Source organism: Toxorhynchites rutilus, chromosome 3 (genome assembly GCF_029784135.1).
Source record: "Toxorhynchites rutilus septentrionalis strain SRP chromosome 3, ASM2978413v1, whole genome shotgun sequence".
NCBI lineage: Eukaryota > Metazoa > Arthropoda > Insecta > Diptera > Culicidae > Toxorhynchites > Toxorhynchites rutilus.
This window is the reverse complement of record NC_073746.1, coordinates 135,517,695-135,543,470: the sequence shown is the minus strand read 5'-3', so window position 1 is coordinate 135,543,470 and position 25,776 is coordinate 135,517,695. Positions and strand designations below refer to the sequence as shown.

The window sequence follows — 25,776 nt, the reverse complement described above, 5'->3', positions numbered from 1 at the left end:
ATTATTTTTTTTTGTTAAAAATCGACTCTCTGGGACTCGTTTTTTCGAAATACGAAGCAAAACTTGTGGATTAGGGTGCCAATGAAAATGGTCATCTCGTTTTTCCATACGTAATTTCCTGTGAAATGTTGATTTGTACGATAAAATACCCTATGCAAAATATCGGTAATACCCTATGCTCAAACGGACTCTAATTACTAGTGTCGCAAAGATCATAATTTGAGTTTTTTGAAAACCGAAAAATCAGGCTCGACGTTTCATGCAATTTTAAGACATTTGGCATCAAAATTCATTTTATTCAAAACCCCGATTTGCTATACAAATGAAACACAAATTACTGCATTATTCGAGAATCAAGCAAACGAAACCAAATTTGGCATGTGGAGGTTTTGGAGTGCAATAAATGTTTCTATTGTGGTTATGGGGAACTACCATACAAATGAAACACAAATTTCTGCAAAACTCGAAAATCAATCAAGGAAATGGAGCCAAATTTGGCATGTGAAGGTTTTAGGGGACAAATGAAACACAAATTTCTGCATAACTCGAAAACTATCAAGCAAATGGAGCCAAATTAGGCATGTAGAGGTTTTAGGGTGCGACGAATATTTCAATGTTCGTTATACACTCCTTCCCCCTCTCTGAGGGGGCATCATAGAATCAAACTTGGCATATATAGGTTTTAGGGATCGGTGAACGATTCTATGGTGGTTCGACACTCCTCCCCTCTCTCTAAGGGGAGGCTGCCATGCAAATGAAACACAAATTTCTGCATAACTCGAGAAGTAATCAAGCAAATGGAACCAATTTCGATATATGGAGGTTGTAGGGGGCATTACACGTTTCTATGGGGGTTTGACACTCCTCCTCCCCCCCTAAAGGGGGCTGCATTACTCGAGAATCAATTACGCAAACGGAACCATATTTGGGATGTGAGGGTTTTTGGGTACGAGAAATGTTCCTATGATGGTATGACACCCTTCCCTCCTCTTGAATGGATTTAAATCAAACATATTCCAACCAAACATGACAATTAAAAAATTTTGGAAAACTTTGAAGAAAATGGGGAAATTTTCGAAAATTCAATTTCCATATGCTCTAAAATTTCATAGTGATAAGCGTTGTTAGTCCAATTGATGTTTGGGCTAACGAAATTGATCTTTGTTCGAAAGTGAAAATTGATTTTAATGTGATAAAACTCACTCCTATAGCTTCTTCTATCTATATAAATAAAAATGGATCGCCGAATGTGTTGATAAGAGCAAAACTCGAGGAAGGAATTGTCCGATTTAGGGCTGTATTTTTTCTATCATATTTTCTGTATCAAACATTTGATCAATGTAACGGAGAGACATGTTATTTGCAAATGGTTGGAAAATTTTGAACGAGAATTATGTCTGAAAATAAACCCCTAATAATAATATTATAATGACGAGTTTTGGTAGAAGTACTAGGAATTTAACAGTAAAAGGTAATTTTAAAGGTTAGATTAGAAGATCAATCAATGAACAGTTCTGCGATTGGACCCATAAACGTGCGCTTAGTAAGAAAATGTGAATGTGATAAGGAAAAAATAAATTTTGGGTGGGACGAAGTTTGCCGGGTCAACTATTAAAAAATAAAAAAAAGTACGTATTTGTAAACCATACATTTTTGTAAAACATTTTGTAAAACCAAACATTTTCTTAGTGTGCGGTTAAAATGATCAACTGGTGGTGGTAAAATGAACGCCTGTGTATATATGAGGGGCTTAGAAAGAAAGGGGTGTAAGTGACTTGATAGATTTCTCTTCATCAACTTTTTATTTAGTTAATAACTCAACTGCAAAAACGTTCCAATTTAAGTTTGCTATACAATCCGATAGATGAATTTCTGACCTATTTTCCACATTTTCAAATACAGCTGGGAATGTATTTGCATCGATCAAATCACTTACACCCCTTTCTTTCTAAGCCCCTCATATCATGTTAAATAGCGTAGATTTATACGTCGTTTCATGTCCAAATTTGTTTGAATCATTTTTGAGAAAGTAGGTATATCCATCAAATAATCTGGGCCTATTCACCTAGAGTAGTAATTATAATTTTCTCATACGTACAAAAACGTAGTAAGAAAGACATATTGAGGTTTGTTTTTGTTTGGGGTGTCATATTTTCCCAGGGTCAAAGCCACAAAAGGAACACATTGAACGGCAACATGTGATAAGGTATATCAGCTTCAGAAAACATAACATTATAAGTCGTTATCCGGTGTTGGCTCATTTTACCCCAAACAACAAAGTAATTTCGAATACGAATTAATCGCTGAAATCAAACAAAATATCTGTTTATCTCTAACCAAATATGTCGAAGGTATCAGGTCGAATAAACTAAATTTAACGGGAAATTTCTTAAATACGATGCGCGCAAAATTGCATCCGAATTGCTACCGTGAGAGAAATTTCTGTTTTATTATTTTTTCTTTCTACATTTGACAGTTTCATGCATAACAGAGTGCCTTGAATAGTTTCATATGTTCTAAGAATAGGATAATCAAGAAGTATCGATTAGTTCATAGTTGAATTATCGGAATTTGAGCACCGATTCATTTTACCAACCCTGTTCATTTTAATCGCATTTCCCCTATATATTATACATAAACTCGCCTCTCGTTTGAGTAAATACGGTACCAGTATGGGTGGATGGCACATTTTTTGCTTCTTTGAGCTCTTTTAATGTAACGTATGAGGATGTCGGAAAATGTGCAAAAAAATATTTTGGGGGTACAGAAACAAAAAAAGTAGGTGAAAAAAGTGTGTGAATCAAGAAAATGTAGATGACGATTACACTCCAAAGAAAAATAACCGTTTCCAAGCGGTTTTACCAATTAAATTAACAGCAATATTTTTCAGTCATTTTGGCTGGTTTGTCACTTTGACACGGTTACTCCTGTTTCGAAGGAAGCTTGTCAGGATGAGAATTGAACTCATGTTCTTTAGCGTGAGATTTACGGATGTTCACTACTACGCCAGATCGCCTCCTTTGCACTCCATATTCTTGCTGATTAAAGTGACGTTCTGTTTGCAGTGTGTTTGTACTCGCAGAAAAAAAATCTTGTTTTGGGCAATGGTCAATTTTTTGAACAGCCATTTTCCGCAAAATGGAAGATAGGAAAGGAATAATTCTACAACATTGGGGTTTCTTTAGCACCAATAAACAAGGCATAACCTGGTCGGTGATGGGTTAGGTAAATATTCTGATAAAACATTTATAATAATATCGCAGGGAATATTCTGAGATGTACGAGTTTTTGATATTCAATATAATTTTTGCGCAAGTTTTTCTGATAATGGAATTAAAGTTTTTATTTTTCCTGAAAAGTCCATTACCTATCGAACATTTTTTTTCAGTAATCATACTTTCATTAGACAGCTAATCTTCTAACTGATTTTTTTTAAAAACAAAAGATAAATGTAATAAATCGGGATGCCAGAAAATGTGCTAAAAATTAACTTTGGGTGTATATTCCAAGATAGATTGGGAACAGTGACACAGTCTGGTACTACAGACACAAATGATTTCTGTATAGTGCTAATTTTCGATACGTGTCAAAATTACATGATCATCTGGTTCATGATAGCAAATCAGTGACGGTGATATATCATTTAAAAAAACAATTCTGACGAAGTTTATGTAGAGTCTATCTTTTGAAGGAAATTAATGTAGTCGAAATTTGTCCAGAAATTGTTCTTCCAATAGTCATCACACAAACTGATTAACACATTAAGGACTACGAGATTTCTCGTGATTCGCATCTCATCTGTTGCTCACGAGCTTTCTCGTTTTTTGCGTTCCGTCTGTTACGGATGGATCACGAAATAACTCGTGTTTTCTACACTTGATGGTTAAATCTTTGGTCTTTCAAGAACCTAACAAGGCCTACTCGCCGGCTCGCCTTCGTCTCATCCACACCGAAGATGAATGAGATCGTTTCTCATTCGTGGAATCCGATCAAATGAAGCGTACAAGTTTGCCCTAAAAGGTGCGGTCCCAGGCGTATGTTATCAGAACACTTTTATTATTGTCCTATTAGGTTGGAAATTTCAAAGAAGCGTCTCAAAAAATCCATTTATATAAAAATAAATCTCGTGTCACGATGTTCGTGGTCGAACTCCTCCAAAACGACTCGGCGGATTCGTATGAAATTGTAAACAAAAATTTTGGTAGGCATGAGAATAGGTCGTAAACTATATATGATACCGCTAGGATACCAATTACCGTGTATTTAATACTAATTAGGGGTGCCTTATACAGACTTTTTTTTTGATTAATTTATTTTTTGAATTCATACAAAGTCTCTATTTTTAATCCAGATTTTAGTATTTATGTATAAACAATATCCAAATAATTTAACCGTCGTTCGGTTTTCATACAGAACGAGCTTGAGCTTGAGCTTGGGTAGACTGCACACTTCGTAGTTGCTCTCCGTGATTGACCTGAACCAACCAAATTGCACAAAGAACACACAGAATGACGCTTGGGACTAGCAAATCATTCTCGTTGTGCAATTTTCGGTGATTCGAGCTTTAAATGGTCAATAACGACGCCGGCCACGTCCTTACAGTCACCAGGGAAAGGGAAGGAGCGTTAGTATGATAATCGCCGCCCGAAGGCCAGAAGGGTCGCTTCTATAGCGTGGTTCCCTAGCGAATATCATGGAAGGGATAGTTGTTAGTGGGAGAGGTAAAAATCAGGATTCACTGTGGTAAGTGATGTGATTATGTGAGCGACTATCGTGACTATCGATCACTCAACGAAGTGAAATTCACTTGTATTACAACGCGCGACATAAATTACTTTTAGGTAACTTAAAAAGGTAGACCTGTTAAATCAATTCGACCGGCTATACATTTTACTATTTAACACATCTTTTTATCGAAACGCGACGGAAATCTGAGAAGGCAACCGAGATAAAATATATATTCGTTTATTTATCACACGTACTCTCCATCAAAATAATTCTTGCGTTATATTTGGGAAACCTGAGAAGGTCTCTAAAATCACACGTATTTTTTATCTAACTTAAGGCAACCGAAGGTAATTCCCTACAAAAAAAACTCCAGCTGGCGATATATTCAGTCATTCATTACGCGTATTCCTTATCGTAACTTTCCGATCGCGACAATGAAGGTTATTTGCTCAGGATACCTACAATATTATACTCAAATCGACGGCGGTGGACACAGAGTTAAAACTATATAGATACATAATCACTCTTATACAAAACGAAAAAAAAACATGAAAGAACTACAACATGGAACCCTAACTCTTCTACACGTAGGGTTTTATTACAATGCTTTTTTTTTAATTATACATTAACATAAATAAATCTGAGACACTTTCTGCTTCTCCACTGAATTGCAAAAACATTACAAATTTCTACAATTTTGCTACTCATGTAGCAATACTGGATCTATGCCAAATGAAAATCACCTGGCATCACTGTATGCCGCAAAACATCAGACACATGCGCACATACAGAGAAAAAACTAAATATATAACACACACAAAGCTCCTACTCTGGGTTCCCTGGAATAAAACTACAAGTATATGTGTAAGAGCAAGAGAGGGAAAACCCCCATAATAAAGTGCGCGCGACGATTGAGTGCGCAACGAAACACATATTTTTCACCCACATCCTGAAGAACTAAAGAATTAAAGATCTACTTGAAGAAAGGTATAAGAATATATGTATAACCGGAAACTTAGCTCATTACGCCTGTTCACTCCATGGTGATACCATCCTTGCGACACGTACAGGTACACATTCGCCGCAAACCAATGAAGAAAGAAGAAAAAACACCAACTACACAGCCGTCGTTAGCAACATATTCAGCAGAGCCGTCTCCCGTTCCACCCATATCACCACCCACCACTTCATACTCATCAAAAAGGCATTCATACATATGGGTGGCTGGAACGGTTAGACAAACCCTAAACACAAATAAAACCAAATGTATGGAATTATACAAACATAATTCACCATCACTGTCTTATTTTCTTTCAAACACGATTCCGTTCCTTTCTGCGATTAGCTTCGGAAACACAGGCCTTATTCGGCAACACACACACCCATAACGAAGAAAAGAAATGATCCGACACGAAAACGAACAGCAACGAGCGCCAGCGCGACCAAATAAACGGACTGTACTAAACAATTTGCCCTTCTTCGTCGGATGAAAATTCGATATTTTTAAAACCTATGTAGAGAACTGTAGCTGCTTCCGCTATAATCGAGCTCGCTTAGAAGAAACGCACACTTTTCACAGAAACTTGTACACTTATAACAATTAAAAGGACAAAAAATGAGGACAATCGAAAAGAAGCCAACACGCACGTCTGCACAGCACAGACGCTCAACCCGAACAACTTTTCATACAGAACGAATTCATTTACGATGTCAGATGATAGATGGCGCTACGTCCGCTGCATCGAACCTTCATCCATTTGTGTGGACGGCATTGAGCTTCAACACACTTTCAGTTTAAAATTTAATATTTCATTTTCATCTTACATTTTCATCTTACTATCTTTTACTATTTACTTCCGATTTTTTCGGGATTTCCGCCTGGGTGTCAAAACGACGAGATACGTCATGAAATGCTTGATTGCATTGATATTTCTAAATTGCTCCGCATCGATATAACACCATGATTGTTTTTTTTTTCTCAATAACACATAAGAGCCACGAACGTTGAATGACAATGCGCACCGTCATTCCCGGTAGCATAAACATCAAACATACTTCCGTTCAAATCATTTCATTTGAACTCTTTTATCGATCACATTCAATTAAGTACTTAGATCTTACAATTAAGTAAGATCTTTAACTTTGAAAAATTCAAACACACTTACAAAAACATGCGTTATATGTTATTTAACAACTAAAATATTCACTAGAAATATTTCATGTGGCAAAACAACGTTTGCCGGATCAGCTAGTAATACATAAAAAAATATAAATATGAATATACGATTAAAATAATAAATATAACGCAAAGCTTGGTAATAGTTTGTTCCTTCTAACCATATATAATCTCAGAATTTTGAAAAATTTGATCCGTCAAAAATCAACCCGAATACGCAAAATAACGCGTTGAAATAGTCATGACCCAATTTCTGGCTCAAAATTGCATCTGTATCCTAAATGATCCACCGTATTCACATGATTTGGTACTCTGTAATTTTTCTCTTTTCCAAAAAAAATTAAGACAAAATTCAAGGGACAGTTTTTGATGAAATTAGGACCATTCGCACGGCTTCAACCGAAATGTTGAACGTCATTTTCGAAAATCACCAAAGTACGCAATTGTATCGCCACTTACAGTGTAGGAAACTAGTTTGAATGATAAAGCTAACAAATATTAAAATAACTTGTTTAGAAGATCATATTCATGTCAGTTTCAAAACTTAATTGACACAGTATATAGTGTGTCAATTAAGTTTTGAAACTGACATGAATGCCAATGTGACAATTGTTATTGCTCGAATGAAAGTGAATGCAGGAAATTTAGAAAGTAGCATAGACATTTCGAATGAAAATAAGATAATGATAATGATAATGATTGAGATTGAATCAGAATGAAGAAAGAAAAAAGGTGATCGAAACACATTTTCTTCATTTATTGACTCATTACTGATTCCTAATGAAATTGAATTGTTCTCAGTGTGAAATTTTTCACTACTGCAAAAAAAAAAACGTTACTTTCGATGCATAAAAAAATGAAAAATTGTACAGCTAGGTTTATGGTTTAATGTGTCATACAGAAACAATTTGAAATAACAGATAATCAGCGCGTATACGCACTTATAAATCCAATAAGAGAATTATCTCTGTATAAATATGAATGAAGAAGCTCCGATATCAACATCAACATACGTCGCCGATTGGCAGCAGTCGGAGATAATACTAAGCGCACCATCCGCACCGATGAATAAATCAGTAGGAAGACGCATAAGTCAAAATTAAATAACATCAATAAATAACGCATAACCTATACACAAAAAGCGGACCACGACTGGTGTCATTCCTGTGGCGGCGGCCGGACAACGTCACTTCCGAGACATGCTTGCCTAAAAGCTTTAGCCTTGAACTCATAGTCGTTTTATGTACCACAATCTATTGCCGAGAGTCGCAGAATAATGTGGCTAAATATTCATTCCCTGCGAATAGCTGGAACTGACAGCACGGGATGGAGTTCACCGCGAAATCTAGTTTACATACTGTGGGACCAGGCGAAAGCCACACGGGAATAACCACACCAGAAAACCCACACCCACACTCCAGAGAAGCTCGCTCCCACCTTGTCGTTGAAATCAGACGGAAGAGATGCGCCTCTGTCTATGAGAATGTATGAGTTTGATCCGCGAATTGAAATCGCATTTCCAGCAACCCAAGTGGTAGTTTCAGCTGAAGTGGTATTTCTTAGCATAGAACATACGTCTACTCTCCGCGTGTAGCTACGATGCGTTCCCTCGTACATATACATACTCATGAAGTTATGCTGTGTGCTGTGTGGGTCTAGAATCACCATACATTCACGCGCACATCACGATGGTGAAGCTGTTGCATTGTAAGACTCTTCTCTGTGTGTCAGAGGAGTTGGAAAAGGAGCGCCGACCCAAGCGCAACATAGATCGTATTCGCTCGCACCACTTACCTTATGAGATCCGGAAGGCGTTCCACAACCTTTGGGTGTGTCTGCTTGATTGAGTTTGTCGTCGACAGAGCCACGGTGCAGGCTAGTATTAGCTCGGTGGATAGCTCGACAGGGTACAAAGGACTCTTCTCCTCCGGTGTCTGTCGGAAAGAAACAAAAGAAAAATAAAGTGTAATAACTCAGCATAAAAGCTAGATCAAATAAAAATTCCTCCGAAAAGCCGACTTTGGTAGCAGCGCGACGGGTTTCGGTGCACTTCGCATACAGCGTAGACATCACCGAATCGGTGCTCCAGACCGAGAAAAGGTGGGGGAAAACATTATTAGTCGGATTGGAACGTGCCGGAGCATTAATATGTTGTCACCGTTCTTTCGTCACACCGTGTGGCTTCGGCCAGTTCTACAGCCCTTTGCCACTGCGATACCGAAGCGTTGACGGGTGTGTCCCCTCCCGTAGTATTGATTTCCAATTTCTGGTCTTCACGTCGGGTAGTTCTCCCGTTCTAAATATGCCCCGGCCAAAGCGAACACCGAAACAATGGCATCACAAAATCCCCACAGCTCCCTGTCAGCACTTATCACTGTTGCGTTGTACATAATCTGAGACCATGTTGGTATTGTACATAGAAGGTACAGAGGACACATGCTGCGACAAAAAAAAAATCATGGGTTCCTGGATAATAGTGGAAAAATCTGAAATTGCTCTCTAGCTGAACGTGAATGGAAACTGGGATGTGACAACTTTAAGCTGCCTCTCATTATTGTGTTAAAGGTATTTTTCATACCGGTTCGCAATTCTCGCTTGGGAGTTATTCGAATGATTTTTTTGTATTTTTGCGTTACCCAGTTGGAAGAATACTTTGGTATTACTAAAAGTAATAGTGAACCGTTATGTTTCGTGGTTGTCGTCGTATCTTTTCGGGAGATCACTTCGAGTGAAGCTTGGAAGCTATCTTTCAACACCGTTCACCGCTGCTTCCGGAGTTCCTCGAGGCAGTATCTTGAGACCTCTATTGTTTGCCATTTTTTACAATGACTTCACCATATTTTTAAAACCGGTTCCGTTCTCATCTACGCAGATGACCTGAAAATGTTTGACGCCGTAAAATTCATTGAGGGTTGCCATTAGTTACTGAGCTTGCTCAACAGCTTCTGGGAGTGGTGTCACTTGAACAAAATGGTAGTATGCATTACCAAGACGTTTCATTGCGAGAAGGAACCAATATTGTTTGACTACTCTCTAGAAAACCATGTGCTGGCCCGAGTCAATCAGGTGAACGACCTCGGAGTGATTCTGGATCCGAAACTTACAGCGTACATCGCTCGACGTTAGTTACCAAGGCCTACCGTTAACTTGGATTTATCTTGAGGATCTCCCGAGAATTCACGGATCCTTATTGTTTGAAGGCGCTTTACTGTTCATTAGTACGCCCTATCTTGGAAAACGCTTCCGTGGTGTGGATGCCCTATCAACTTTCATGGACCTTACGTATTGAACGCGTACAGAAAATGGCGCTATCCTCAGAAATCCAGGGTTCTTCGTTCAACAAGTCTTTTACAGGCCGCGACATACCGTTCTAATTTTGGTCATCATGAACCTCTAACGAGAATGATTTTCATAGCAAGAGAAGTATTCCGCGACAGTAAAAACATTTGTATCCATTTCGCAATCCGTGTACAATTTATCGGTACAAGTGTTGATCTGGAGGAGTAATATGCGGAAAATTCGGTGCACTAGGTTACAGTTGTGTCCTTCTTCTTCTTCTTCAATGGCACTAACGTTCCTAGAGGAACTTCGCCGTCTCAACGTAGTATTACTTGCGTCATTTTTATTAGTACTTAGTTGAGATTTCTATGCCAAATAACACGCCTTGAATGCATTCTGAGTGGCAAGCTCTAGAATACGCGTGATCACAGTGCAAGTCGGAGGAAATTTCTTTGACGAAAAATTCCCCCGACCAGAACGGGAATCGAACCCGAACACCCGGCATGTTAGTTATGACGCTAACCACTCGGCCACGGGAGCACACAGTTGTGTCCTTGGAAATATATATTTGCGATCACAAAAATCTTCAGGCAACTCTCATACTGCTTGTAAGCTGCATCTACTATTCATACGATCACTCCTCAAAAGTTCTTGATAGGGTTTTGATACGGTAAACAAACTGACCAGTCTAGAATCTGAAGCCCCTACTCATTAAATCATTATATCATCAGTGCCGGATTTAATAAATAGATGCCAAATTACCCAATTATCATGGTGTTTATGATGCAAAAACAGAAGTAAAAGATTTTGAAGTGCTTCATTGCACTTCTGACTGTGCATTCGTGTTGATGAAAAACTATCTGTACCAGGCCTTTTTGAAAATATTTTCTTCAAGCCATCGAATTGCCGCCTGCATAGTTACGAGTTGAAAAATTACATGACAAGTTCCGTAAGTCCTTCCAGTAAGAAGAAATTCTATTCAAGTTGAATTTCTTTTTATCAGAGAAGCTCTTCTGAAATAGGGAAACACATGGGATTAGAATTTTCTCGAAAAGGTCTGGTTTAGATAGCGCACCATCATCACGAATGAACAGTCAGAAATGCAACGAAGTACTTCAGAATCATTTACTTCTGTTTTTGCATCAAAATCACCGTGATAATTGAGTAATTTGGTATCAATCCATGAAATCCGGAATGCCATGGCATGGTTTAATGAATAGGGGCTGATTCTAGATTCTGGACTGGTCAGCTTGTTTACCTGATCAAAACCCTATTAAGAACTTATGAGGAGTGATCGTACGAATATTAGATGCAGCTTACAAGCAGTATGAGTGATTTGGTGAGCTTAAACGAGTAGTATCCTCTGCGTAGAACGAAATACACACTACAACATGGTGCAGCGAAACCACCCCGAATGGGTTATTTGAACTGATTGAGTATCAAGTATGATCTACGAATTAGAAACTTATTGTAATTCATGTGAAATTGTAGTTATTTTTGTGAAAGAGTGAGAGTTTTTCCATCTGGTTCTATTGTTATGAAACACTGGAATTTTAGTTTTTTGAATGTTTCAAATGGCCAGTCTTTTAAATGAAGATAGTTATTATGTCCTACACTATATACTTCAATTTAACCGACTTCTTACATATCTCTGGAAATTCAGAAAAAATGAGTGGTTCTATAGTTAAGAACCGCAGTGTATTAAGTTGGGGAAAAATATTCAATATTTTCTCGTTGGCTGGCTTTAGTGATCAATATCTCGCGTAAGATTAGGCTTGTTGTAAAGGTGACAATATTTTGCTGTTTTTTGTTTGTTCCATTCAGTTGTGAGTTACAGGGTATTAACAATGGAGGTCAACAAAGAGAAAATTCGGTACATTTCACACTTTTTCTTTTATAAATGCGAAAATGCAAAATATGCCGCAGAAAAAGTGAATGGTGTTTATAAAGCCGATACTGCTACAGTAAAATACGTGTAATTTTATTGATTTTCACAAATTTTTAAATTTATAAAAAAACTTTTTTTAAAATTTTTTTTCTATTTAAAAAAAAATAGTGCAGTACACTAAATTAAGATAACTACTGCCAACAAATGATACCGCTAGCGATTGGCCAGAAACGTCCAGAATCAGCCAACAGAAGAAATGTTGTGTTCCATCAAGACAACGCAAGGCCACACAGTTCCGAGAGCTTGATTGGGATGTTTTAATGCATCCACCACGGACATTTCACCAAGCGATTATCACCTTTTTCTCGCATTGCAAAATTTCCAGAGTGATAGGAAATTGGGATCAAAAGAAGATTGTAAAAACCTATTGCTATAGTTTTTCGCCAATAAGGACCAAGACCTCTATGATAGAGTCATTATGAGGCTACCTCTGGAATGGCAACAAATTTTCCAACAAAATGGTGCATATTTGATCCAAATCGGACAATTCGAAGCATAGTTGTGCATTGCACCCAAAAATAATGGATAACTTTTTCCCCAACCTAATATTTTCAGAAGAAGTTTACTGGTTGATGTTTCGATTCCCGATTATTTTTTTTCCGACAGCCATTCATTTAATATTTTCCAACGATGGTTAAATCGTTTTTGAGTTCATATGATACCATTTTGTAGGCACCTACGGTCGAGTGGTTAATCTTACCCAACATATCGTAAAGGGAGCAGATGGATGGAATAAAGTGACAGCTTCACACCCGATATGGAATCAATCCGACCGACATTGTTGAGATTTTCTGAACGGAAGTATATCTGTATGTAAGTATGTCCTGGGTTTTTTTGTGAAAACAAACGTTTTTTGGGCAAAACTGTATTTATTCCTTTACATAGTTTCCTTTGAGGGCAATACACTTGGTATAGCGAGTTTCCAATATTTCGATTCCCTTTCTGTAGTACGAAACGTCTAAGTCTTCGAAATATGCCTCAGTGCCACTCTGCAGGCTGCCTATTGGGGTAATGGATCTATTGTCACAAAACGTCGAAAGAAGTCCACTCGATTATGCTTCAACAACGCCAAACCGGCTGTTGAATCATCAATGCGCCGCTATTTCTGGTCGACGATCAGCAAACGCGGCACCCATCGCGCGGATATCTTTTTCATGTCCAAAATGTCGTGCAAAATGTATCCCACTCATTCTTTTGAAATGTCTACGGCCTCAGCTAACTCGCGTAACTTCACTTTACGATCGTTCAAAACGAGTCGATGCATTTGTTTCACGATTTCTGGAATCACGTCCTCTTATGGGCCTTCCAGAGCGAGGTGCATATGCGGTGCTTGTACGGCCCATTTGAAATTCACTAAATCATCGATAAACTGTTTTTCTCGATGGAGCAGAAGTGGAATAACATTTCGTCAACCAATGAATTGACTGTTCAGGAGTTTTTCCCATCAAAAAACAATGTTTGATCAAAATACGATATACCTCTTTTTTTTGCCATTACTATACGAACGCTCAGGTTGTGACACTTGAACAACTGTTATTTGTAAATAAATAAACGAAATGTCATGAAACTTCACACATAAGCTACTGATAGATTAACCTCGAAATGAATCTTGCACTCATTTTTTCAGTGGCGCCATCTTTTGAAAAATCCCAGGAGGTTTTAGCTCTTGTAGTAACATCATAGCAACTCCGCCTGCGAATGACGGATCTCTATAGTAGCATGTCCGAAAAAAACCTGAAACTATTGAGAACCAGAGGGTCAAAGGCCCTAAAAGGAGGATGCTTTACAACCTGTTTTCCTAAGCTATTATGCAAAGAAAGAAATGGATAAACTGCTAATAACATCACTCACCAAGATTTTTTTAAATTTTATTACGTTATGTATTAACCCACATGTCTCCTAATGTTTTTTAACGTAACTCCTAAAATTTTTTTTTACCATAATGATGTACTGTCGATGGGGGTGAGAATGGGTCAAAAGGTAGTTTTCAAACTGTTTGTTGAATAACTTTCGTAAGGTAGAGTGAAACGCAATTCTGATTACGTAGATATGTTCTCTAATGATGAACTTACGAGTGTTCAGGTATTTGTTGAATAATATTATTTAACTGAACTGCGATTAAATGAAAGCTGGAATCTCACCCCTTAGAGGGGGTGACAATGGGTCAAAATAGTGAATATTACTTTCTATTGAAAATTATGTTTAGAAATCAATTTCTCAATAATTTCAGGATAATTTGACAACATGTAAGTGTTTTGAATGATAATTTAAGTTACGAAAATAGTGTCAATCCACCTAGAAGAGCGATGGAAATGTTTATCTTCTTCTTCTTCAATGGCACTAACGTTCCTAGAGGAACTTCGCCGTCTCAACGTAGTATTACTTGCGTCATTTTTTATTAGTACTTAGTTGAGATTTCTATGCCAAATAACACGCCTTAAATGCATTCTGAGTGGCAGTTCTAGAATACGCGTGATCACAGTGCAAGTCGGAGGAAATTTCTTTGACGAAAAATTCCCCCGACCAGAACGGGAATCGAACCCGAACACCCGGCATGTTAGTTATGACGCTAACCACTCGGCCACGGGAGCACGTGGAAATGGAAATGTTTATATATGAAGATTTTTCGTAAATCTGCCGTCGACGATGTCTTCTGCCGTGAAGCTGGTTCCTGGAATGATATCAAACTTCTTTAGTTACTTTCGCCTCGCTCATGAAGTGAGGTCTCCATGGCCTAGTGGTTAGCGTGGCGCTCGTAAGGAATGGGGACCTCGGGTTCGATTCCCGTTCGGGTCAGAAATTCTATCGACGAAGGTCGTTTTTCTGGCTTACACTGGTTCAGGTGAACACTGTCTAGGGTGTGATGGGGAGAGCAAATGGCCATTGGCAGTCTTCACAAAAACCCGGAAACAGCGAATTGACGCCACTATAAACGTCTTTGCCCAGTCCAAACCTTGCAGGCCGGCGTCACAAAAACATCAAGCATTGAATGATACACATGACATTGTGACATTGACATTGTGATCAGACCATGTTGTAAAACGTTGAGTCATTTCCGTGTGCCGCTCTCATTAACTATCTCTCGTTTCTAATTGAGGAATTCCTCAAAACTGTCCTCATTTTTTTTTCTGGTGAACTTGGAACATGTGAGATGCTCTTTAGCAGCGACTTCGCAGTAATCTGATAAATGCCCCAGGTTGCAATTTTGATTGTCCTTAAGGCTTTCAGTAAGCGGCTTCAGCAATCCTGGAAAATGTGGCTTCTGCAAAGTTGTCGCTAGGGAAACGTTTTTCTCCTTGAATTTGCCTCCAATACCGCTTCATAGGTCCGAAAAACAGTAATAACTGTTGAATTTGGAGAATTGATACTAATTGTGAGTGTATTTGTGTACGTTAGCATGTACATTGCAGTTTAGTTGTATATGTTCAATTTTATGCTTGACCCATTCTCACCCCCACTCAGCGTAAATAAGAGATTATTTCGAAAATGTTGAAGTTCCAATGGAAAAACTTTTTTTATATTCTAAATCAGCAATGACTCATCTGCCAAGACTTAAAAGAATCATTCTATCCGCTATTTAACATTATAATAATTCTGTATGATGCTGGGCATTAGATTTTTCTTTTCAGTTAAGTATTATGCATTGGAATTAGTGATAATATTTCTCCTATTAAACGGCACACAGCTTCGAAAATATTCGCAATATTTGTCAAGATATTACTAATAGTAACATTCTCCGTTTTTGACCCAATCTCATCCCATTGACGGTATTTGGAAAAGTTGTTGAAAATTATTAGCAAATTCATCATAAATTAGAAAAAAAAAATTAATATCTCGAGAATGGTTGCATTTAGAAGAAGATTTATAATGAGCTTTTTTGTTTTACATCACATCAGGATTTATAATTTATGGCTAAAAATGATTGTTAACATACAAAAATTCGAAGTCTCGGAAAATCAATTCAATGCAATGTTCCACAAAGTTCGTCTAATAACGTTTTACCATCTTGGATATATTTTTTAAAATTTCAACATAATTTCGATTTTATATGTGAAAATAAAAAAAATATTTGAAAATACATATTTTAGATAATTTAATTTTTTTTTTGTGAATAAAAAAAAAGTGTACCAATTTTTTATTCTCTCTTTATTCTCTTATAAAAAATATTCATATTTAGTCATTTGTCGATTTCTTTATAGTACTCGCTTTCACGGATAATCAAGGTTCTACTGTACTCTGGATCTTTCCTATACTGGTACAAAATTTCTTGACCATGTCACGAATAGAGGCAGTTCGATGTTTACGATGTTACGCATCGTAACAACTTTCTGGTCCCACCCGGGGTCCAGAACCGGGTTTACATCTACTTCTTGACAGATTCTCCAGGGAACACTAATTGCCCAACTTTTCAGTTATTCGTTTCACACTCCTCGGGCGAATTTAGGTCCGCGACTTGTTGTATGCCTTCTTGGCGCATCAAATTTGCAAGAAATTTTGTTACCTTCCGATTCGCGGTATATTGAAAACAACTTTGTATAAATAAACAAGTGACTTACTGTTATGTACATTTCTTAGATAACAAATAAGAAAGTCCTCACATTGAAATGTCTGCTAAGTGAATCTCTGAATCTTCGAAAAGAATACATGTCTTTGATGTATTATCTCACATCTGCTGAGAAAAAGAAGAGTAAAAAATACAGTTCTTACATGTAACCTGAAAGAATCAGCTCACCGAAGAAATGGCTACTTCTCTCATCTTATGAGTATGATGTGAATTCGATAACAAATTTTCGAGAAAAATCAATAGATTTTTGAAAATTTTGAATGAAAACAAAAAAAAATAACTAAAATAGTCCTACCTGAAAATGTAATATAATAAAAATGAAATTAAAGTGAAATTTTTCTAATTACTACTGTAATAACTGCTTTCAGGCACGTTAATCTATAACCTATGCTACAAAAACAAGATGTACGAGGGCAGTCCGATAAGTATTTAGCCTACAAAAAAAATTGGAAAAATGGTAATTTATTTCTCAACATAGTCTCTTCCTAGCTTGATCCAGCGGTGCTCCAACTTTTTTAATCCATCTGAAAAATACGTTTTCTCGAGGCCTGCAAAGTAGGCCTCCGTGGCGGCGATGACCTCCTCATTCCACTCAAATTTCTGCTCGGCGAGTGACGTTTCAAGCTTGGAAACAAAAAAAGTAACACGGGGTCAAATCTGGAGAATACGGTGGATGGAGCAGCAGTTCGTAGTGCAATTCGACCAATTTGGCCGTGGTGACGGCGGAGGTGTGAGCCGGTGCGTTGTCATAGTAGAAGAGCACTTTTTTCTTCGCCAAATGAGGCCGTTTTTCCTGCAATTCGGCGTCGAATCGGCCCAATAATTCGATGTAGTGTCACACCCAGAAAAAAACTTTGTGAATCCCAGGAAACGGTGCCCATCACCTTCCCGGTCGATAGGACAGTCTTCGTCTTCTTCGTAGCACGTTCGCCGGGTGAAGTCCACTGTTTCGAGTGTTCCATGATCTCTGGTGTGTACCAGTGGATTCATGTTTCGTCGACGGTCATCGGAACTCCGGAACTCCATCGGATTACGCTTAAACAGCATCAAACATTGCTCTGAAGTGGTCTCACGGTTGCGCTTGTTGTCCGGAGTAAGCAAACGCGCCACCCATCGCGCCGACAGCTTTCTCATGCACAAAATTTCATGCAGGATATGACCCACGCGATCTTTTGAGATGCCTACTGTTTCAGCTATCTTGCGCACCTTCAATCGGCAGTCTGACAATACAAGATCGTGGATTTTTGTCACGTTATCCTCCGTGGTACCCGTTTTGGGGGTACCTGGGCGTGGCTCATCAAAAACCGACGTGCGACCACGTTGAAACTCGGTAAACCAATTTTTGAAGGTCGCCATCGAAGGAGAAAAGTCACCGTATACAGCATCCAAGCGCTCTTTGATTTCTCTTCCAAAAACATTTCAGTGCGAAAGCGCATAGTCTTGACCCCTTCTCAAATATTACTAAAATAATTTCTACGAATTTGAACTGTAATGTTGTGGGCCTTTATACCTACAACATCGAGCCACACTCGTGGTCGTTCGATTGTACCAAAAACTATAACATCGAGTCTGACTCGTAATACATTTGCATATCATAGGCTAAGAGTCAGCAATGTAGCGAAATAACTCGATACATGGCGATACGTTTCTTCTGCTTCATCTATACCTGTTCCTCAGAAACGCCGATGTCAACGTTTAATGATGTTTCCTTCGTTGTGTCCCCGTTTCATATCCCTCCTATCCGATCGATAAACTTTTACATAGTCGCGGCAATACATACACACACTCTTTACAGATGCACGGGCCGAAGGTTGTGCAGTCCACTGATCATTCAACAAGAGCCAAAGGTTGTACCGCTCATGACAACTCTACACGAACTGATGATTGCGCCGGCTAGTGACCATTCTATCCTGGATTCCTCGAGTCGAGAAAGACGCACCACGCTAGATATGGGGTACAGACTAGGGAGCGTTGCTGATTAATGGTCAGCTGCATCCCAATAGGAAGTAGCCCGTGTCGGGCACACGTATAGAGCATCGAAGACTGCAACATACCAATTATGAGAACACTTGTAATACTAACCTCGAGCCAACCGCGAGTAATCGGTTACATATTACTAACATAGTTGTAAGACAAAAATTGTCAAAATATTGGACTCCCGGCCCCGTCAGGCTAACGCCACATGTGCCTTAATAAAAAATATATTTTGGAAAAAATGGCCTACCGAAGCGTATGAATTTGGTCTGCTCAATTGGAGGATAAATCGTTCATCCAAACTAGCGTTGGCAGAAAAGATATCCTTGACAGAAAATATGTATTTTATTGTGTTGAAGCGTGCACAAATAAAGCACCTGTGATTAGGAGTGTTAAAATATTTTTATGTATGGAGCTCTCATACTCTCAGACTGAATGTCAGCTTGGAATTGTACCAGAAAAAAAATCTCAAACAGTGTCAAGCAGTTGTAAGCAGTTTTGCCACATGTACAGATTTCTCTGGAAAGGTACAGATGTTTTCGTTATTTTTGGTACATATTCTATACGGTACAGAGTACAGATTTTCGTCAAAAGATACAATTGGTACAGATTTTTTTCGCGTGTGAAATTTCTTACATTCACAAAACAACATAAGGGTACATGACGACTTTTACGCCGCAGTATCGCTCGGATCGATTTTTTTTATTTTAATTCATGATAGTACGCAATCTAGATTAAAAAAACTATGTATAAGCATTATAAAACACACGAAGGATTTGCAAATATAAATGTAGTATTTCTAGTAAATAAATATTTTTTCAAGCTAAATTTCTACAACGAATATTTTCGATGTTACAGATTTTTGGACAAAAAGGTACAGATGAAAAAGCCGGCATCCAAAACATTTTTAATCTCTAGCGGAATGTGTATAATCAACATTGTCTAGAATTCATCAATTGCGAATTTTCGAAACAATTGATGACTGGTCATGCTTCAAAATAAATTAATACACACTGCCACACCACATTAATACACACTGCCAGGACACCGATTCTGCGTCACACACGCCATCATTAGCGATTTACAACCGCAGACCCGTTGAATCCGGCGCGCAAAAAAAAATTATCGCTGCAGCCCAGTCTCCACCCAATGTGCAGTAAATCAACAAGTCATCACCATTACGGCCGCAAACTTTACGACCTTGAAGCAATCAATCAAGCACCCAATCCATCTTACTTAGCCCGAACGGACGGGCAGCGGGAGGATTCGGCCAAGGGGTGATACGCAAAGATGAAATTTTTACGAGACTTTGGTCGTATAAAAGTGATGCCTAATCTAGACAATTCTTTTAATCGACGCATGAATCCATTAGGACGAAATGAGCTTCGGGGCGCTGCAGTGCTGTTGTTTTATAGCTTCTGCCAGAATGCAGCAAATCCGAACACGTCCTGTCCACCCATCGTGTCCATCTGACGGAAAGAGAAAATAAATGCATCGGCATACGACGTGTTTATGGAGGAAGTCGAGATTCTGCCGCTTGCGTCCGTTTTATAACCGCAAAAAAACACATTCGCCACAAGCAAGGTGCGATGGACAGAAGCTCGAGCATTTTCTCGGGAAAAGGAAAGATACGTCTCCCCCAGACGAAGGAATTCGCGTTCAAGTGTCCGCCCAAACGAGACCTGAACTGAAGTGCAAGCGCTTTAAACGGCCGTTTCTTTACGATCGTTTTACATTAGTGTAAAACGGTTATGGGATTTCCTGCAGTACTTCAAGAGCGACCATACGGACCAAAGGTGTCAATAGTGCTGACAGGTGTGTGTGGGCCGCCTAGGCACTCTTCCGATACGGATGTTATGACTTATTTCTGCCCGAGGGAACGAATTGTTGTTGTCGATCCGTCAGCGGATGCGTAACACATATCAAGAACTACAGATCGGAATAGTTGCGTAAGAATTCATAAAAAGTGTATGACGTCTCAGTACGTACTTGAAGATTTAAGACATCTTTCAGATTTTTTTCTGTTCAGTTGTACATTTGAATGTCGTTGCAGAGTTTTTCCGAACGAAAAATATATCGAAATTACCCTAAAACATTTAATATGGCAGGTCATTTCCCCTTGTGAATGGTACTTCAGATGATTCGTTTAATTGACACTATTTATGAGGAAAAAAGGCTTCAGAAGCAATTGAAAAAATGTATGTTTACCTATAGAAACGATGCTTTTATTTTTTTTAACCGGAACGAACGGACAACCTAAAAATAGAGTGCGCCATTTTAGACTCATTGAATATCGGCCTTGAAGTCTTCTTATGGTACCATTTGATGCTTTAACTTTCCCAATCATATCATATATGTTTCCATTGGCACGCGATGAAAAATAATCTTCATCACGCTCATTAGCCAATTGCCTTAAAAAGGACGTTAAAGATTCGTGTTTGGCTGAATGCAGGATGGCCGTCATCATTAAACGGAGAAATCGTACGCAATCAAGGTACCCAAGGGCTCAATTCCCATTATCGGCACAGAAACAGAGATCATAAGTGTTGATAAGGTCCGCGGGCGGGTGGAGCTGATATAGCATCCTTCTGTCTGTGTCAGCTTCGCGGGCGTGAAATGCACTGTTTATGTGCGATAACTTTATTGCCGATCTGATTGCATTCATTAGTGCGGGCAAATTAAATATCGAGGCCGATTGCTAGCGACACGAATGTGGTTCATGATGGTGTCCAGCGATGAGGCAGAATGATTGCAAATTAGATGTACACAGAACCTATTTTCTAATTAATTAAAAGCGTGTTCCCTAGAAAGCAATTCATTTGCATAAAGTTGTGTACTTAATGCGTGCTGCAAGTTCAACATACGCAAAGAAATCAGAGAGAATTTCAAATGAGGAAATGGCAGAGTGATGGTAAATTTTCGCGTGTTGAATGTTTGTATTGAAAAGTTCTTGCATTTGAATCATCCTCGGCGTTAAATTAAGAAATGTGTCTTATTAACACCCATAATACGAAGGAAAATGCTATGTTTGGATAGCTTCGAATCATTTAAATACATATCTTAATCTCCAAAATCATGTATTTATATTTCAACATAGTTACCGTTAAGCATTACTCATTTCTCCCAACGGGTTACAGTTTTTTTCATACCATCAGAGTTTACCGTTGCCCTCCGTTCCAGATAATCAGTCACATTATCGATTTAGGCAGTGATTGGACGTCCGCTGCATGTTTTGTCAACAAATAAGACTTTTCCAGATTGACAAAATAAAATTTCATTACCCATCGATTCACATAGACCTTTAAAAAGTATCGTCACAAAAAACATCCCGCAAACAACGATGAATCTCACTAGAGTTCACTTTCTGAGCAGTTAAAAATTCGCGTTGCGCGTTGTTTAATTCGCATTAACATAGCACCAGAAAAGGACGCCGTACTTCCACTACTCAAAACAAACCGAATGAAAGCAACGCCTTGAAACTGCGCAGGCATGAAGAGTTGCATGAGTACAGTGATGCTTCTGAATCCGGACGCTTTTCTATCCGGACACTTTTTCATTACATTCAATATTATGCCAAAACCATGGCATTTTTTGCGTGTTAAATTTTTGTGACTGATAGTTACTATTGTGTCAATTTAGTTTAGTGTCAAACATAGTATAGTATGAGTTGCATAAGGTTATATTAGAAGACTTAGTATGGAGTATGGAGTGTGGAGCAAAGATTTTCGATCCGGAAAAACTGCAAAACTTTTCGGTATACAGGACGGGGTCGATTATATGACCTGTTTGTATGTACGTGGGTAACTTTGTAACTTTGTAGCGTTGTTCCACATTATTATAAATTTAACCCCCTTCCTGTTGACCGATTGATCTGAAATTTAGAACACACCTTTATCTCTGCAGTCATTATAAAACTGCGTATTTCATGATCTTGAAAATACAAAATGGCGGCCGCTATAAAATGGCGGATTTCATATTTTCTCTAAACCCCATCAATATGGGTATCAAAAGAAAGGGATTGACTAGTAAAACACAGTTATTTATGAAAAATGCAAATCCAAAATGGCCGCCACCACAAAATGGTGCCATATTTTTTTTCAAAACTGTGTATAAAATGAAAGGGCTTAACTATTGGAACACAGTTATTTATGAAAAATGCTATTCCAACATGGGTTACGTCAGATTTCAATTATCTAGTTAGTTGTTTCATTACATGCCCCACGATTTTATTTTAGTCTTATCAATGGCCTAGATTAATGTAGAAAGGGGTGTGATATCTACTAACTGCTACTTGCCTTTCTATTTTCTAGCTTTTAGTACATCATCTGTATTATTATTATATTTAATCAGAATGAAACCTTTGAACTTAAAAAGTGTTTCTTACTTATTTGATTTTTTAGTTTTCAGTACATTATCTGTATCATTAGTATACAGGTCGATCTCGATTATATATAATCGCAATTTCACTTCCAACGTTAATTTTCGAATCCAATACATAATCGAATCGTAAAAAAGCTATTTTTCTATTAATGTTTGACATTCATACATTAATGAATTTTTTTTTCTTGAGATTCGATTATGTATAGGATTTGAAAATAATTGTTGAAAAAAATGGTCGACTATATATAATCGAGTCCGACCTGCATTTCTCTACAATAAAATCAATCAACAATTTCTTAAAAATTTGGATTTGCATTTTTCATAAATAACCATGTTCTACTTGTCTCTTCTCTCTTTCGTTTGATACTCATATAGATGGGGTTTTTAGAAAATATGTAATCCATCATTCAAAATCAAAAAACTTTTGTACCAAACGTGTTTCCATTTAGTCCCGCTACTTATGACGCACCCGTTAATAAGTTCTACAAGAGTTAATAAATAATTACCCTCAAAGAATTGCAAAAAAACAAGTGTCCGGATTTCAAAGCATGATTGAAAAAGTGTCCGGATTTAAAATCACGACACGATGAAAGAAATTTCAAATTTTAAACAAATATAACATGATTTTTTGGAATTCTGTGATTCATAACTTAGATGTAGGCCTTCTAATTCTATAGGAATGCTAATTTTTCATGCTATGATATGTCAATATTTTTTAGTAGTTGAAGTTATATTCGTAAGCGCCTTAGCGTCCGGATTCCGATGCATTACTATACTTCCACATGCCACCAGGCGCGCTTTTGAAGTTTATTTAGTTTGTCTTCTACAAACATGAGTCCATTACTTATCAGTCTACCTTCGTAACTTGGTTATACAGCGTATTAAAACTGTCGAGTTACGTTCCGAATAATGATCATTTTCGGAATCCACTACATTTGCATTTTCCATTTGAAGAAAAACGTGGTCGCAGCACATCGTTTGCTTGTGGAAGCTTATGATGAACATACTCCAGTAGCAGTGTTTTCCAATTAAATTTTTCACTGAATAACCCACTTTCGTTCGTCCAAAAGAGATTTTGCAGAAGTAATTTCTCCCAGTGACATTCGTTTGGTGTTACGTGTTACGAATCTTGACACAAAAACGAGAACAAGATAACTCTGCTTCGGTTAACTCTTAACGAACCGGTTAGCATACGAACCAAAACGTCATGATCGCTTTCGGTGCTGAAACTTTATATTATGTTTTGTCTCTCATTCGCTACATATCGAACCACCCCATGCATCATGAAGTAGCAGAACCATACGGACTACGCGAGGTAAATATGTTGTAAAATATGTTCAGGTCAAATAAATAAACGCGGACGAAAATAACGAATAACTCCATTTGAGTAATTGAGAGTGTGTTGCTAGCTAGAAAGCACTAGCAAAAATCAAATTTACTCGCGTTGGTCGCTGGTCTACATACCGCAAAAAGTTACTAGCAATACCGATCCAGTGAGAAACAAAACCTTTCTCGTTTTAGTTCATCTCCCACTCATCGCTCGTCGCTAATGATGACCGAATGATAACGTTTGCAATGCTTTATTTATCATTCATCGCTCAGCACTCGTCTGTGCAGCAGTGATTCACAATAGATAGAAAGAGATAGTGTGTGCGGCTCAAAGTTGCATACAATCATTAAACGTGCTGTCCGTTGTTAGATTCGGCTCGGATATTCAATCAACAGACTTCGATTTTCGCTTCGTTCATTTACTTAATGCAACAAAAGTGAATATTCTCATTCTGTTAAAATATCTGAATCATCCACTCACTTTTGGTTTAATTCATGAATGGTAGGTTCTGATTCATTAGATATAAAAAAAATTGAAATAATTCCAAGAACTGCAATACTACGGTGCATCGGAGAATTTTTGAAGAAATATATTCTTCAACGTTTAGATTGGACAAGTAAAGCATACGAAGTTTGTACAAAAAATATTAAAATATTTCATATTCCTCGGCTATTATTGTTCCTAGCATACACTGGCAAGTGCTATCATCAAATGAAATGTTTTGTTTTATTGACAATTTATTTGAGAAATGTATCAATGATTTTTTTAATTGCTCTCGAATGGTATAAATGTAACACCGCATTCAGGACGTTTTCCTAAATGATGCTAACGTTCCTACAGGAGCTTCGCATTCCCAATCTGGAATTACTTGCATAATTTGAAATTAGTAACCTGTAGAAATTTCGATGCCAAATGACTGGAATGGAATTTTGGAATGTTGCGAGTGCCAAGTTTAAAAAACACGAGTGTACTAGTGCAAGTGTGTCGATTTTGCTTTAATCTGAGCCAAGGACATTGCCTTCTTTATTTTCTTCGTTGAAGCTCCACCGCAAGGAGCATCTGGGTTTGACTTTCCTGAGATGTTCTGCTAGGTTTAAATCCAGCGCTTATTCTCAAATATCTTTCGCGTTCCATCACAGTTCCTTCACGATCACGGCTCCCCCCTCCCCCCTCTCCACTTCTCGCGTTACGTAATTTGTGGATACCCTTCCAAATACTGTGTCCCCGACTATCCACTTTCATAAAAAGATTCGTGGCCCAATACCAGGTGGAATTAATGGGTGCCTGTGCTACCACGAATAAAATCTTCGGGTTTATCTAGTTCTGCAGAAATGTCGCGAATACAACTTGCTACGCACCGACTTCAAATCAACATACGACACAACCGACCAAACCCA

At 38.1% G+C, this 25,776-nt stretch overlaps 1 protein-coding gene across 1 annotated transcript in view; it reads right to left on the bottom strand.

Moving 5' to 3' along the window:
* The window catches only part of LOC129775811 (S phase cyclin A-associated protein in the endoplasmic reticulum), a 136,162-nt gene that overhangs the window by 89,015 nt on the left and 21,371 nt on the right, over positions 1 to 25,776 (bottom strand). The window contains exon 8 of the mRNA XM_055780920.1: positions 8,699 to 8,838. Coding sequence (XP_055636895.1) covers positions 8,699 to 8,838 — 140 coding nt within the window. The remainder of the gene's footprint in view (positions 1 to 8,698; positions 8,839 to 25,776) is intronic.